At 37.8% G+C, this 16,483-nt stretch overlaps 1 protein-coding gene across 2 annotated transcripts in view; it reads left to right on the forward strand.

The window, feature by feature from the left end:
- Positions 1-16,483, forward strand: part of LOC126379610 (Kv channel-interacting protein 4-like) — a 110,790-nt gene that overhangs the window by 16,997 nt on the left and 77,310 nt on the right. For both annotated transcript variants that reach the window (XM_050028432.1, XM_050028431.1), the window contains exon 2: positions 3,097-3,180. In XM_050028432.1, coding sequence (XP_049884389.1) covers positions 3,177-3,180 — 4 coding nt within the window. In that variant the 5' untranslated portion in view covers positions 3,097-3,176. The remainder of the gene's footprint in view (positions 1-3,096; positions 3,181-16,483) is intronic.

A 16,483-nucleotide genomic window follows, 5' to 3' on the forward strand; every position in this document is an offset into this window, starting at 1 on the left:
ATGATCCAAACATGAATTCAAACTAAAGTCGAAATTGCTTCTACGTTTTTGTACAAATAACGTAGGAACTTTGTCACGGTGCTTGTAAATATTTATAAGTACAAATCGATTAAACTATAAATACGCGCTCGTCGTATCGAACCTACTGAGGTGATTAACATTCATTATTACTCTACAACACAACACATGAATGATTCAAATAAAAATAAAAATCAATGAGGAAAATACTGCCTATTTTTCCCATCAGGTATCGGTACCGTTGAGTGTTCTTAAATTTTGAGTAATCAAACATATTGTTTTGGTTCGCTCTCTCTTTATTTAAGAGCTGTGCTCTTGTCGGTGGAGTAATCGCCTTCATTACTCCATAGATAGAGCGTGTAGAACGGTGGTTGCCCCAATCGCCTTCCGTTCTGCAGTACACCGACCAATTTCTCAATCGGTGATGTTCTAGCTAGAGCCCTACCAGAATCCATTTTCTCGGCCTCCAACCAGTACTGATACCGCTGCTGCCCGGCATCAGGGGTGCGCTTTTAGGGGTGGGGTTTTTTTGGTAGTGGGTTTTTGTTTTGGTTACTTAAGTATATTTTTACTCTATAACCCTTTGCGCAGCGTTTAACTGCAAAACAAATAGTTATGTTTATTCCCTAAAGATCGGAAAAAAGATTTTTTTTTTTCAATCAACACTGCTTTTTTCCATCTGATGGCTTTTCTTTTTTCACATTTTATAGCAATTTATCACGAATTGTAGCGGGACAATATGGAGAATTGTCAAAATTTAGGAACACTCAACAGTGCTGCCGTTTTTTTTACGTTTTTTCTACTCGTTTTTATCTTCTTTTATAATTGACACTCAAAAACTAAAATTTCTAAAAATAAATAGAAACAAAATTGTACTTATTATAATATTCCTAAACAAAATAATATTACCATAATTATAAATTAACAATTCAAGACCTTACGTGCTTACTTGATTATAAAAAAAATATATTATTATTGAACTTTGGATGATGAGTGAATATGGTAAAGAGTCCATAGGTAACATAATCTCATTCATTGTATGGGTTATACAGGATGTTAATGACAACGTATTCTGAATTAATAAAAAATAAAATAAATTAAATCAATTTATTTCAGGCATGTAACCCATATTTACATTGCCAATTATAAAATTCAAATTTTAAAATTTAAATTCCAAAATCAATAAAATTGTAAAATTAAATCAAATTAGAAAAATATTTAAATAAAGATGAAATAATTATGAATTAAAATTAAAATTTAGAATTATAATTATTATCATGTGGAATTTTCCGTCGCCAAATCCATCTGTTTTTTATTATTTTCTATACTTTTGCGATGGAAAATTCCTCTTGATATCAACTCAGAATCATGGTCTGAATTATTCCTCGAAGTTTTCGTTGCGGTTTCACTAACACTCCGTATAGACTAAGCCTCTCTGGCATACAATTCATCTGGCTAATGTCGTCCGACCAATATCCGGCGTCCGGGCTGTCTCCGGTAGTGTCCGGTTACGTCCGGTCCGGTTCATTTTACCGGTACCGCAATATTGAACCGGACTATTTTAGTATTAATGGGGCTTGCGTAATCACGTAGTAACTATTTAGTTATTTGTGACGGAATTATAAATAGACAACACATAAATCATATCAAATCAAAATCTTACATAACACAATATATAAACAAAACACACAATACACAATATATTACTACTAATACTTGTCGGTGTAGCATTCTCCATTCTTGTCTACATAAATAGCCTAAATTTATTTTAATATTTAAATAAATATATACAATAATATAGCCGTCTATAAAGGTCGAGTCAACTGTGTTAAATCAATTAATTAAACAATCAATTTAATCATTTTTTTATTTGTTCAATCTTTAAAAGGCTGTATTTTATACCTAGTTGAATTTTACACAGAATGTGCATTATTATAGAGGATATTATTATTATATCAAGTAATAAAAATAAATCTCTGTAGGTACTCACCACTTGAAATTTGTGAAGAGGCTATTAAAACCGGACTTTGGATATAAGTATATAACACATAAACTGCCTATATATGTCCCACTGCTGGGCACAGGCCTCCTCTCAATCAACCGGAGAGGGTATGGAGCATACTCCACCACGCTGCTCCACTGCGGGTTGGTGGAGGTCCATTCTTGTCTATCAAAGACCAATTCCTTCACTTGTTTATAAGGCACGACGTTCGCCTTCCCTTTAATCTGTTCCATGTAAGCTCTTCTTGGTCTTCCCCTTCCTCTCTTTCCTTGTAGCTTCCCTTTTATGATGTTTTTAATAAATTCGTCGTGTCTTATTGTCCAATCACCTTGCCTCTTCTGTCCTCAATAACTCTCAATATTTGCCTCTTTTCCCTTACTCTTACTAGCACTTCTTCATTAGTAACTCTTTCTGTCCAACTTATTCTTTCCCTCCTCCTCCAACACCACATTTCAAAGGCCTCGAGTCTCTCTCTGTCTTTCTGAGTCAGCGTCCACGTTTCATAATTAAAATAATAGATATCAACCCTTCACGTGCTATGTTATTTTTCGATAAACACATTGGATTTTATGTATATAGAGACACGATAGCAAGAAAAATATGTGCCCCATATATGGGACATGCACGTTTGAGTTTCAAGTTCATTGCCTCATATGTGGTTCATACACAGTGAACGTGTTAAAAATTAAAATTAAAATAATTTTATCATCTTTCTTTGTAACTTGTGTACAAAATTAAATTATTTTTCGAGTCCTTTTTATTTCAAAAGTTTATATTGGTTTATTCCAGTACGCACAATCTAAGTTACGTTATACCTGTCATTTTCTTGTCCGCCGAAAAAGAGACGGGACGACCATTTTAAAGATCTATATATTTTTTTTAAACTTCTACAGATAAGAAAAGAAATTGAAGGTGTAAGTACTTAGCTTTTCCAGCTAGTGTATTCAAATAATAGAATGCGTTCCACGATATTTTAATTCCTAAAAACTGTAAAAATGACTTTATTCAAATAATAATACTTATTAAAAAATATATTATCAATAAAATGTAATAAACAGCACATAATTTTTTTACAGCTTCGTTAGCGCAGTAACGGCCAACACAACAGTTTTAATTAAAAAGTTTCAACGAAAAATCAGTTGAAACTTCGACCATAATGGGTGAGTGACTTAATGAATTAATAATTAAGTATAATAATTTGTGAATGAGGAGCTCGGTGGCGCAGCGGTTAACGTGCTCGGTTTGCGATTGTTGAAGTAAAGCAACTTTCGCAAGGGCCGGTCATAGGATGGGTGACCACAAAAAAAAAACTTTTCATCTCGAGCTCCTCCGTACTTCGGAAGGCACGTTAAGCCGTTGGTCCCGGCTGCATTAGCAGTCGTTAATAACCATCAATCCGCACTGGGCCCGCGTGGTGGTTTAAGGCCCGATCTCCCTACCCATCCATAGGGAAGGCCCGTGCCCCAGCAGTGGGGACGTTAATGGGCTGATGATGATGATGATCATGATGAATTTGTGAATTATTGGCGTGGTCGACGATTTGCCTCAATCAGCGCTTATCGCTATCGACCCACTAGGGTCGATTAATTCTTTCAAATATTTTTTCCTCTCAGACGACGCCCCGAGCGGAGGTTCGCGCCCAACTGGGCACCCTCAGGCCTGTTGTCTTAAACGTTGTACCGGGTGAGAGCCGCCAGTGCTCCTCATTTGTCCAGCAAAGTAGATAATGCCATCTGCGGCAAATCTACAATAAGTCAAGTCGAAAAAAAAAATCTAACAGGTCTAACAGAAAGCTCGGTGACGCGTGGGTACTTAGTTCATCTTGCGATGGATGTACCTCTGACTACCCCAATTGGGATATAGTCGTGAGCTTATGTTAATATACTTAATGGCCCCGATTCCTGCAGATACCGTCTAATTTTATTTTAAGTTATATCAGCCTCCGTGGTCTAGTGGTTAGAGCGTTAGGCTCACGATCTGGAGGTCCGGGTTCGATTCCCGATGGGGACATTGTCGAAATCACTTTGTGAGACTGTCCTTTGTTTGGTAAGGACTTTTCAGGCTTGAATCACCTGATTGTCCGAAAAAGTAAGATGATTCCGTGCTTCGGAGGGCACGTTAAGCCGTTGGTCCCGGCTATTAGCCGTAAAAACACCTCCACCAACCCGCAGTGGAGCAGCGTGGTGGAGTATGCTCCAAACCCCCTCCGGTTGATTGAGGGGAGGCCTGTGCCCAGCAGTGGGACGTATATAGGCAGTTTATGTTTTTGTTTTTAAGTTATATCCGTCATTTTCATATCCGTCGAAAAGGAAAGGGACGGATGATTCACAGCTCTTAATTTTAGGAAGAATGAGTAAATGAATGAATAACCCGGGCGAATCAAAAAGGTACGTCGCTGGTATGCAATCCGTTTGACGTGCTGTCTACTTAACTGTGTCGGGTTATTGACTGATGTAAAATTTTTAGACGGTTGGTTTAGATTTGTGCTTAAAATTGACGTGTGTTCCATAAATTTTATGCTTGTCGATTACCCGTCCCTTTCCTTTTCGGCGGATAAGAAAATGGCAGATATAACTTAAAATAAAATTAGATGGTATTTACAGGAATTAGCACCAATGTTGACATAAAAACTATGACTATGAAAGTAGATTTGAAACTTTTAATTAAACCACTAAGCCGACCAAGTTAGTGTTTCACCGCTAACCATAGTGTATACAAGCTACTCGCAAACCAACTACTGCTAAGCAAGTAAACAGTTAGGGATGTACGGTCACGAGCATTAATATGTATACACTTTGGTACCATGTCACATTAACTTTTTTGACAAATTGAACTGTAAGTCTCACTAAATGTCAAATATGTTAGCGCGACAGAGTTCTAAATTGGGTACATTATATTGCTCATGACTGTACACCTAGGACACTTCATGCAAAATTATAAATCAAAGTATCATTTAAGCTGGAGTTGATAGCTTTTCGGCTATTTTAAGAAAGCGTATCGCATTCTTGCATTAAACAGCCGTTTTTTTCTATTGAGCCGCCCAAGGCCCCTGACAAGACTCATGTAACGACTACGTACTTACATCAGTAAGTACCTAGTAACCGGGACCAACGGCTTAACGAGCCAAAGATACTAAAATCAATTATTAGTTATATTAAGTATTAATTTTTAGTTTATTTTTATTTTTAGTTTTAAGTCTTACATTTCATATATTATGTTCAAATTTTTATATTAAGAAGTTAATGTTACGTCTTAAACCTACATAAAGATTTTATCTATCTATTATTAATTTTAATTGTAGTATTTTTGTTACTAATAATAATTCTATAAGTCTGTGTAAAAAAATTCCCGAAATAAATAATTTTTATTTTATTTTTATTTACATCTGCGATGTTGAAATCACCACCAGAATCTGATATGATCATTTCGACAAACATCCGTCTTTTTTTGTAATTGTTTTAGTGGAAATTTGATATGATGTTGTTGTCTTTTTTTAGTGTGTGGCGCCCTTTTATAATAAACTATACTAATCTATATTCGCAAAAAATAAAACAGACCCAAGTTAAAAATAATTCCCATTTAAATTACTTAATTTACCTTCTTCATTTAACTTGAATTTTTCCTTTTCATAGAAAAATAGCTCGCATTGTTTATGACTTGCGTATTTCGTAGTTCATTTACAATTTTGTTTCATTTTTTATGAAAACATATTGAATGGAGAAAGCGAGGGTACGACCTTTGGTATTGGAATACAGAATTACTTGGAAAGGAAGGTCAAATATTACTTGCGATTTAACACTCAAAGGCCTCCGTGGTCCAGTGGTTGAGCGTTGGGCTCACGATCCAGAGGTCCCAAATTCGAATCCCGGTGGGGACACATCACAAAAATCACTTTGTAATCCCTAGTTTGATTAGGACATTATAGGCTGATCACCTGATTGTCCGAAAGTAAGACGATCCGTGCTTCGGAAGGCACGTTAAGCCGTTGGTCCCGGTTAATACTTACTGATGTAAGTACATAGTCGTTAGATGAGCCATGTCAGGGGCCGTGGGCGGCTCAATAGTAACCCTGACACCAGGGTTGATGATGTTGGTAATTCACAACCTGTAAAGATAATCACTTTAAAATCTGTAAAGATGATCCGTGCGTCGGCAGGCACGTTAGGCCGTTGGTACCGGTTACTACTTACTGATGTAAGTGAGTAGTCGTTACATGAAACATGTCAGGGGCCGTAGGCGGCTCAATAATAACCCTGACACCAGGGTTGATGGGGTTGGTAATTCACCTCACAACCCACACGATAGAAGAGAAGACATCTAAGTGTATATACTTTTATCAATACACCTCTGCTGATCCCCTCTTGGGATATAGGTGTGTAGTTATTTTATATTCTTCTTTGTATATGTAAAATTTAAGGGAAATTTTGTGACGAAAAGACAGATTATGATGATAAAACTTCAGAGATGATGGAACACTCAAGGGAGCTTCCAACTTTCCATAATAACTTTACTTGGGTCTTTCTAAAAGAAAATTATCGTCAAATTTGCGTGACTAAGGAGTTTTTAAGCGTGTTAGATATATACAGGGTGTTAGTGACATAAGAAGTGGAAGAAGTTACATAACGTAAAAAAACATAAATAGTGACTAAGTTTGAAAAGGGAATGTTAGGTTGGTAGGGCTGGCAGAGGAAGACCGAGAAGGACTTTGACCAAATTGGAGGTGTCCTTAGAAAAGGTTTAATACGACCTACTCTGAACCGGCGTGCGTGTATGAAGCGATTGATGAATGTGGAGGAAGTGTGTCAGGATCGAAGCTAATGTTCTAAGTCTCTGCTTACCCCGGTGGGAAATAGGCGTGAGTTTATGTATGTATGTAAAACATAAATAGCCTTTAAACGTCTCTCTTCTGTTCAATTACATACGGTAGCCATATAAATAGGTAAGGGTGTTAGTACACCGTAACGAATACTAAAGGGGATTATTCAGACCATGATTCTGAGTTGAAATCAAGTGGAATTTCCTATCGGAAGATATTAGTTTTTTTTATATAATTACATTTCCATACTTTTGCAACGGAAAATTCCACTTGATATCAACTCAGAATCATGGTCTGAATCATTCCTCAAAGTTTTCGTTACGATGTCACTAACACCTTGTATATTGGAGATGTCCCTAGAAAAGGTTCAGTACGATCTACTCTGAACCGGCGTGCGTGTATGAAACATTAGCGTCAAAATGACGCGATCGCAAACGCGATCAATTACTTAATGTAATCAGGAAGAAATTATTGTTCAAAATTATAAAATTGTTGTTCAAAATTCTAGATTAAGTAAATTAAATTCATCTTTTTTTGGGGTTATGTATACGTTTTTACAATAAAATACCAGATAATATTTTAAATTTGTCAGAAAATAAATTTAAAGCTCATGTGAAGCTTACTTTATGTAAAAAAGCTTATTATAACATAAATGAGTACCTAAATGATAAAAATGTCTGGTATTGAGTGTGTTCCTCTAGTTATTAAATAACTTGTAATGTATACCCTCATTGGTTTTTAAAAGATGTGTTGCTGTTGCAGTTTCTTGTCATTTCTTCTCCTCAGCCATAACACCTTGCGAAATGACGTAAATGCGAATTGCAAGATAGTAGTTCTCAACGCAAGTAACAAGGACAGCATATATTCCTATTAATTTTAAGAGGTTTTTTAATTTAGTCGTACGTTTGACGTTACTCAGTAGTTTTTAGTAGCGTAAACGCAATTTTTATACACGCCATTTTGATGTCATTTTTGTTACAACAGAATATTTAGAATTTATTGAGTGTACATGTTGTTATCATTGTGAAAATGTCTGTTTCGAACGGAGAGGAGGACGTAGTTGCAAAACTAAGCTTTTTTTTTTTGACGTGACTTATTGTAGATTTGCCGCAAAACTAAGCAAACTTAAGTTAAACCGCGGCTATAATAAAGGTACGTTGACACGTTTTCATACCACATTATCCGACGTCAATAAGTTAAAAGATGTTCCGTTAGCCACGCTTGAAGAAAAGCGCAAAAAAGTGCTATTATCTTAGGATACGTTATATTGACCTTCAACAAGTTTATCCATGATAATTACGTTGAATAAATGATTCTGATTCTGAAGCAAATTGAATTCCACGGTCTCTGCTTACCCCGGTGGGAAATATACAAAAACATAATCAACTTCCTAAAAATATCTTTTGTTAACCTGCCCGAGTTATGCCTTTCTGCCATTTTTCAGTGTTTTCATTTCCATCCGTACATTGTGCTGGAGTAACAAAGAAATGTCCAAATCAGAAATAATGCGTATGCTGAGAGTTAGGGGGCTGTTTAACTTCATAAGTACATTTTTTATTTTTTTTATCTCTTCTTCTATCGTGTGGGTTATGGTGGATTACAACCTCGTCAACCCTGGTGTCAGGGTTACTATTGAGTCGCCAATGGCCCCTGACTCATGTAACGACTCCATACTTACCGTTTTTTACAGAAGTGACTGCCTATCTGACCTTCCAACCAGCCCAATACAGGCTAGGTCACATACCTCCGAAAATTTTCTCGGGAATGCGGGTTTCCTCATGATGTTTTCCTTCACCGCTGAGCACGTGATAATCATAATTAAAACACATAATAACGGGTTCTTACCGCGTTTGAAGCAGGGATATGAGACTCCCGATATTTCGACACTGTTGCAAGTGCCATGATCACGGGATGACTGATGAGATTGGAGTGGAGTAGGTAGATCCATAATTATGATAATAATCGCGTAAACATAAAACAACGTGATAATAATTTACGATCCAAACATGAATTCGAAAACAAATTCGTCAATCATTGCTTTACTCAAAATACTGAAAGAGATATTTTCTAACATCCCCCACATTGGCGTGGGGAAATGAAATATCGCAGCGGCTCACCCCATAAATTGTAAAGGCCTTAAATTTCTTTTTTTACGCCATGTGAGTGAAGTATTTATTGAGGTTCAAATGAACTGATCACGGGTCCGGAATCCGGAACACAGTGGACGTGTGAAGGCTATATTTCACGGTTTTTTTTTTGTTTTCACTGACTTCAACATAACATTAAGCTTAAAACTCAAAATTGGGGTAGCCATACCTCCACATTTCAGTGGGCTCTCTGTTAGACCAAGGTGGTGATAGGTGAGTCGTATCGCCGTCTATAATGGTCTAGCCAACTGTGTACGACTGCACTTAAGATAAATTAGTAGTGTTCGTATCATAATGCATAAATTTAAAATGTATAAGTCCAAAATATGTATAACTGTTTGACGAACGCCAAGGGGTATTATAAATAGTAACCGGGACCAACGGCTTAACGGCCTTCCGAAGCACGGATTAACTTACTTTCGGACAATTAGGTGATCAGCCTGTAATGTAATAACCAAACTAGGGATGACAAAGTGATTTTTGTGATATGTTTTGTGATTCGAACCCGGAACCTCCGGATCGTGAGCCCAACGCTCAACTACTGGACCACAGAGGCCGTTATATAAATCATTTAACGTTTGTACACTGTATGGTTGAGAGATGGCCTTTTTGTTTTATACATTAAGATCTTTTGTGCCACTCTAGAACGAATTAATTTGTTTCATTTCTTTTAATTTCTCAATATTACTCTCCTTCCCTTACTCTTACGAGCACTTCTTCATTAGTAATCCGAGAAATCCCCTCAAAATGTCTCTTTTTCCAACAAATAAAGAACACACGTCACAATACATTATCCAGACACAAAAAAATCTATCAGAATAAGGTAAAATTATCCACACAGTTTTAGCGGGAAAGGCTTTCCGTAAGGTACGCATGTAACTTTCAGCGAGTTTTCTCTAATATTTTAATAAGTTTGCAACAATAAGGTGCTCCCACACTTGCCGTTAGAAAATGTTTGTAAACATTTTATAACACCAAAACATTTACTAACAAATGTTAACAATTGTTGCATTTTGTTAGAAACTGTTACATGTTAAATTGATGGAAAATGTTTAAATATTTTATAACATCTAGTATTGGCTCGCAGTTTGGTTTCGCCTTCTGAGGGCCGAGGACGTCTACACGAAAATGGAAGAAGATTTGCTCATAAAAAAATTATTTATTTATTTGCTCATTTTTTTTTACTAACATTACTAAACATTTTCTAACATGAAAATTTATTTTAACATTTGTGATTAAATGTTTGCTAACAAATGTTTACTAACGTTATTAAACATTTTCTAACGGCAGTGTGGGAGCACCAATACACTATTGTAACAACACACTACATGAGCTAATCACTGTATCCCAATTGGGGTAGTCAGAGGTACCTCCATCGCAAGATTAACTAAGTACCCACAACTCACCGAGCTTTCTGTTACACAAACCTGATAGGTGAGCCGTATCGCCGTCTATAATGGACGAGCCTTACATCAGTAAGTAGTAACCGGGACTACCGACTTAACGTGCCTTCCGAAGCATGGATCATCTTACTTTCGGACAATCAGGTGATCAGTGTTAAGGTTGCCTAACCAAACTAGCCCAGAAAGTCGTTTTTGTGATTTGTCCCCACCGGGATTCGACCCCGGGACCGTTATAGTGAAAACTGCACTTAAGACAACCGAAACCACAGGACCATAGTGGCAATAAAGAAAAATAAATACTTGGGTATTATTCTTCTTCTCGTATCGTGTGTTGTCAGTTATTATTGAACCGCCAGAGGCCCCTGACATGGCTCGTGTAACGATTGCATAGGTATTCATCATCACCAGCCCATTAACGTCCCCACTGGGGCACGGGCCTTCCCTATGGATGGATAGGGAGATCGGGCCTGTCATAGGTATTCAGTAAGTAGTAACCGGGACCAACGGCTTAATGCGCCCTCCGAAGCACGGATCAGCACCTTACTTACGGACAACCGGGTGATCAGCCTGCCCACAAAGTTTTTTTAAAATATATGTCCCCACCAGAATTCGTACCCGGGACCTCGGGGTCGTGAGCCCATCCCTCAACCACTATTTATTATTTATTTATTATTATTAAGGCTTTAAATAACATTGGTATAAATGCAATGTCCTGCAAAATTGCATAAGCAATTTGACTGGAGGATCAGAGTCTCACTAAGACATGGTTATAAAAATAATAATAAAATATTTTTTATTTCACAAATTTTAGTTACATCGTGGCCGAGACCTCCCATTAAGTAATCCTAGGATACTTGTGGCGGGAATGTCTCGCAATTCCCAAGGGGTAGGTACAGTTTGTGAGTTAAGATAAGTAATAAACAAATATGACTTCTATAAAGAAAACACATAATTAAGTAGGTGTAATCTAAAGATTTTCAGAGTAAAACAAAACTAAATATCAAATTTATCAAATTTTTGCCCATAGCACTATGAGTGGCATATATATTCATACACATATATGTATATATATACTCATGCACATGTGTACGCGCGTGCACACACACACACACACATATATATACACACACACACACACACATACACACACACATACACACACACGCATATACATACATATGCGTGTATGTGCGCGTGCGAAAGTGTACATGATCTAGGAGGTGTCACAGTGACACACCCACATGCCCTACGGGTGTGAACAAATAACAAAAACTAAGAAATAGGTACCTGCTAAATTACCTGAACTAAACCAAATTAAAACTGAACCACGTATTACTTTGTAGTTCGTGTTACAATGGCCCCGATTCCTGCAGACACCGCCTAATTTTATTTTAAGTTATATCCGTCATTTTCATATCCGTCCAAAAGGAAAGGGACGGATGATTCACAGCTCTTAATGTTAGGAAGAATGAGTAAATGAATGAATAACCCGGGCGAATCAAAAGGTACGTCGCTGATATGCAATCCGTTTGACGTGCTGTCTACTTAACTGTGTCGGGTTATTGACGGATGTAAAATTTTTATACGGTTGGTTTAGATTTGTGCTTAAAATTGACGTGTGTTTCATAAATTTTATGCTTGTCGATTACCCGTCCCTTTCCTTTTCGGCGGATAAGAAAATGACAGATATAACTTAAAATAAAATTAGATGGTATTTACAGGAATTAGCACCAATAATAAGATTAATAACTTTTACTTCGGACCAAAATCTATATCGTGTTAGTGACAAAAAACTTTGTTTTGGTTATAATTGCTTTCCGCTAACACTTGAACAGTACCCAAAGCCAAAATACCTGTGATGTGTTCACTCTGAAATGGGCTTTATAGGGTTCTAGCTAACAAAGGACTCGCCTCCCTTTTCAATATCAATAACACATATGAAAAGGCCAAGGTAAAATCTATAGATAGTACACATACATGTGAGGTGGATTACCAACCTCATCAACCCTGGTGTCAGGGTTACTATTGAGCCGCCATAGGCCCCTGACTCATTTAACGACTACATACTTACATCAGTAAGTAGTAACCGGGACCAACGGCTTAACGTGCCTTCCGAAGCACGGATCATCTTACTTAGTTAAGATTCTTTTGTAATTATTTATTTTTATTTTGGTGCATTAAAGTATATTAACAGTAAGTATATTAAAGTATATTTAAGTGTAATAACTGTCAGTACTATTCAGAGGCGGAGGACAGGGGTCCTAGTATGGCTTTGCAATAGACTACTCTCGGCGCCATCCCACTCGCGTCAGACAGAGTACTGCGTAGCGGAAGGCAAGAGGGAAACCACTGCCGTTTTTTTCCCTAAAAACGTAGCATAGATCAATCTGGTGATCAGCCAATAATGTCCTAACCAAACTAGGGACCTAACAGTGACAGAAAACCGTTTTTCATACTGGGCTTCCGCGGCACATTACGGTATTATTCGACGTGGGAACACAAAAGAATAATAAACACCATATGGTAAGCGCGGTGTGTGTGTCTTCTTGAATATTTATATCACGCTAAGCGGTCCCAAGCAGCGGTTCGAAGGTGAAAAGAGAATAAGGGAAACGAATTTTGTGTCGCTACTGTTGAGTGTTCTTAAATATTGACAGTTCCCCATACTATTTGAATAAACAACATAACATAACATAAACTGCCTATATTCGTCCCACTGCTGGGCACAGGCCTCCCCTCAATCAACCGGAGGGGGTATGGAGCATACTCCACCACGCTGCTCCAATGCGGGTTGGTGGAGGTGTTTTTACGGCTAATAGCCGGGACCAACGGCGTAACGTGCCCTCCGAAGCACGGAATCATCTTACTTTTTCGGACAATCAGGTGATTCAAGCCTGAAATGTCCTTACCAAACAAAGGACAGTCTCACAAAGTGATTTCGACAATGTCCCCATCGGGAATCGAACCCGGACCTCCAGATCGTGAGCCTAACGCTCTAACCACTAGACCACGGAGGCTGTTACTGAATAAACAAACATATACTTATTGTTTTGGTTATATTTTTACACCATAACCCTTTTAGACTACTCTGGGCATCATTCCACTCGCGTTAGACAGAGTACTGCGGGGCAGAAGACAAGAGGAAAATCACTGCCCTATTTATCCCTAAAAAAGTAGCATGGAAAATGCTGCACCGACAAGAGCGTGGCTCTTAAATTGATGATGATGATGAACCTTTTTAGCGGCTCAATAGTAACCCTGACACCGGGGTTGATGAGGTTGGTAGGTACTCCACCTCACAACCCACACGATAGAAGAAGAAGAATATAATCTTCTCAGACAATGCCCTGAGCCGAGGTTCGCACCCAATTGGGCACCCTCAGACCTGTTATCTTAAATTGATTGGGTGAGAGCCCTCAGCGCTTCCAATTTGTCCGGCCAAGTAGTGAATGCCATTGGCGGCAAATCTACAATAAGTCACGTCGAAAAAAAGTTGTTTTTCTTTCTTATTAGGAGTACAACGAACGTCATAATTAAAACACATAATAACGGGTTCTTACCGCGTTTAAAATAGGGATATGAGACTCCCGATATTTCGACACTGTTGCAAGTGCCATGATCACGGGATGACTGATGAGATTGGAGTAGGTAAATCCATAATTTTCTACGGGCAGACATATCTGTCTACCCTTTTTCTTTGTCGCTTGTTTATGCATTTGATATCGGAATGTTCGGAACCATCTGAACTCGCACCAAACTCACTACGACAAACCGCACTCAAATCCCTATTTTAAACGCGGTAAGAACCCGTTATTATGTGTTTTAATCATGACTAGCTTTTGCCCGCGGCTTCGTCCGCGTGGAAGGATTTTTGCCGCTAATTCCCGTTCCCGTGGGAATTTCGGAAATTCCTGTCTGTGCACCTCTACGGTACCTAAGCTACGTCCCTTCCAAATTCAAGTGCCTACGTTTAGCCGTTTAGGCTGTGCGTTGATATGTCAGTCAGTCAGTTTCTCCTTTTATATATTTAAGAAGATAATAACCGCGTAAAACTTAAAACAATGTACAACGAACGTCTTCTATCGATCATCTACACCCTTTAAATAAGTAGGGCCGCGGGAAAGAATTTATTGTCTTCAGTCACGCCTGGGTGGCGGACAGATTGTCACGGAATATAGACTTAGATAGAGGAGCGAACATTGTGAAATAACAGTCTTCGTCTGCTTAGACGTCTACGAAATTGAGACATAGATCTTAAACTACCTATCTACTATCAAAATTCAAATTCAAAAATATCTTCATTCAGTAGGTAACATAGTTACACTTTGAATCGTCAATTTTTACATTAACGAACGTCTCATCCGCCTAAAACTACTGCAGCTTCTCACAACCTGTATAGCCGGGGAAAAGAAGCTGCAAGAAAAACCTCGGCACAGTGCCCTAGACGTTCTTTAAAAAAAAATAAACATAAAATATTGTTATACAATTAAGTAATTTAGCTGCCTAATATCAGTTCTCAGATTGATAATCCCATGCATTCATATCTTCTAAATAATCACTAACTTTATAATAACCTTTTTTGTAAAGTTTCTGTTTAACTACTGTCTTAAAACAGTTGAAAAGCAAATTTTGAATGTCAATGGGAATCTTATTGTAAAAACTTCAAAGATTTAGTGATCTTACGTAATCGACTGACTTTTAAAGCATGTTTATTTCTATTTCGGGTATTAACAATGTGCCGATCGCTATATTTTGCAAACAACCCTATATGATTTTTTACATAATATATTAAGTTTTCAAAGATATATTGTGATGAAGTTCATCTAGCTATGTACCTTGGACTACCTATTAGGCTTATGTTAGGGACACGACATAAATTACCTCTCACTCCTATAACTTTCCTTCCCCTGTGTGACCAAGAAACAATTGGGATGTTATGTCTATCAAGCGGTCCCTCTTTTGGGATATCGACACTTTTGGCGATCAAGGCAAAATAGATGCCTTTATATTTTATGGGGAAAATGTGCTCGATCGCTGACTACGCTTTAAATACACGGTGTTAGTAACGGTCTCCGTGGTCCAGTGGTTGAGCGTTGGGCTCACGATCCGGAAGTCCCGGGTTCAAATCCCGGTGGGGACATATCACAAAAATCACCTTGTGATCCCTAGTTTGGTTATGACATGACAGGCTGATCACCTGATTGTCCAAAAAGTAAGATGATCCGTGCTTCGGAAGGCACATTAAGCTGTTGGTCTTAGTTACTACTTACTGATGTAAGTAAGTACTCGTACATGAGCCATGTCAGGAGCCCTTGGCGGCTCAATAATTACCTTGACATCAGGGTTGATGAGGTTGGTACTCCACCTCACAACCAGTTATCGAAAGTTTATACTTTATTGCTCTTAACAGCTATTTACACCAAAACATAAAATGGATATTGCTTCTATGCTGTTCTGGGCGCAAATAAAAAACATAGAAAACGTTCAGCTGCTTATCTTCCCGGGCTGTCGTAAAAACCGATAGAGAGATTGTGTCCTCTAACATGATGGACTAATGTTATGGGCGATAGGCTGATCCCTTATCACCATAAGATTAATCATATCCGACATCGTATCAACAGTGGCTGCAAGTTGTCTTTGATTACTTGTGGCTCTGCCCACCCCATTAGGGATAACGGGCGTGAGTTTATGTATGTATGTATGTACATAAAATGGACGTTAACAAGGGAGGACTTAAAAAAATCTAAGATACCTTGACATTTTAGTATATTTTTTAATTATTTTCAGTTCCATACTTTTGCAACGAAAAATTCCACTTGATATCAACTCTGAGTCATGGTCTGAATCATCCCCCTCAGTATCCTCAGTATCACTAACAGCCTGTATACAAATCTTGATATATTATTATTTTCTTCAGATACCTATTGCTCTGTCTTCTCGGGTTGAGTTGCTTTAGTCCTAAGCCAACATTATGATAGCGTTCCTTTGGAATATATAACTTATTTTATATAAACAACCAGACGGGGTTCATGTATGTTATCCCTTACTATATATTCTTCTTCTATCGTGTGGGTTGTGAGGTGGATTACCAACCTCA

The sequence above is a fragment of the Pectinophora gossypiella genome, chromosome 29 (assembly GCF_024362695.1).
Source record: "Pectinophora gossypiella chromosome 29, ilPecGoss1.1, whole genome shotgun sequence".
Taxonomy (NCBI): Eukaryota; Metazoa; Arthropoda; class Insecta; order Lepidoptera; family Gelechiidae; genus Pectinophora; species Pectinophora gossypiella.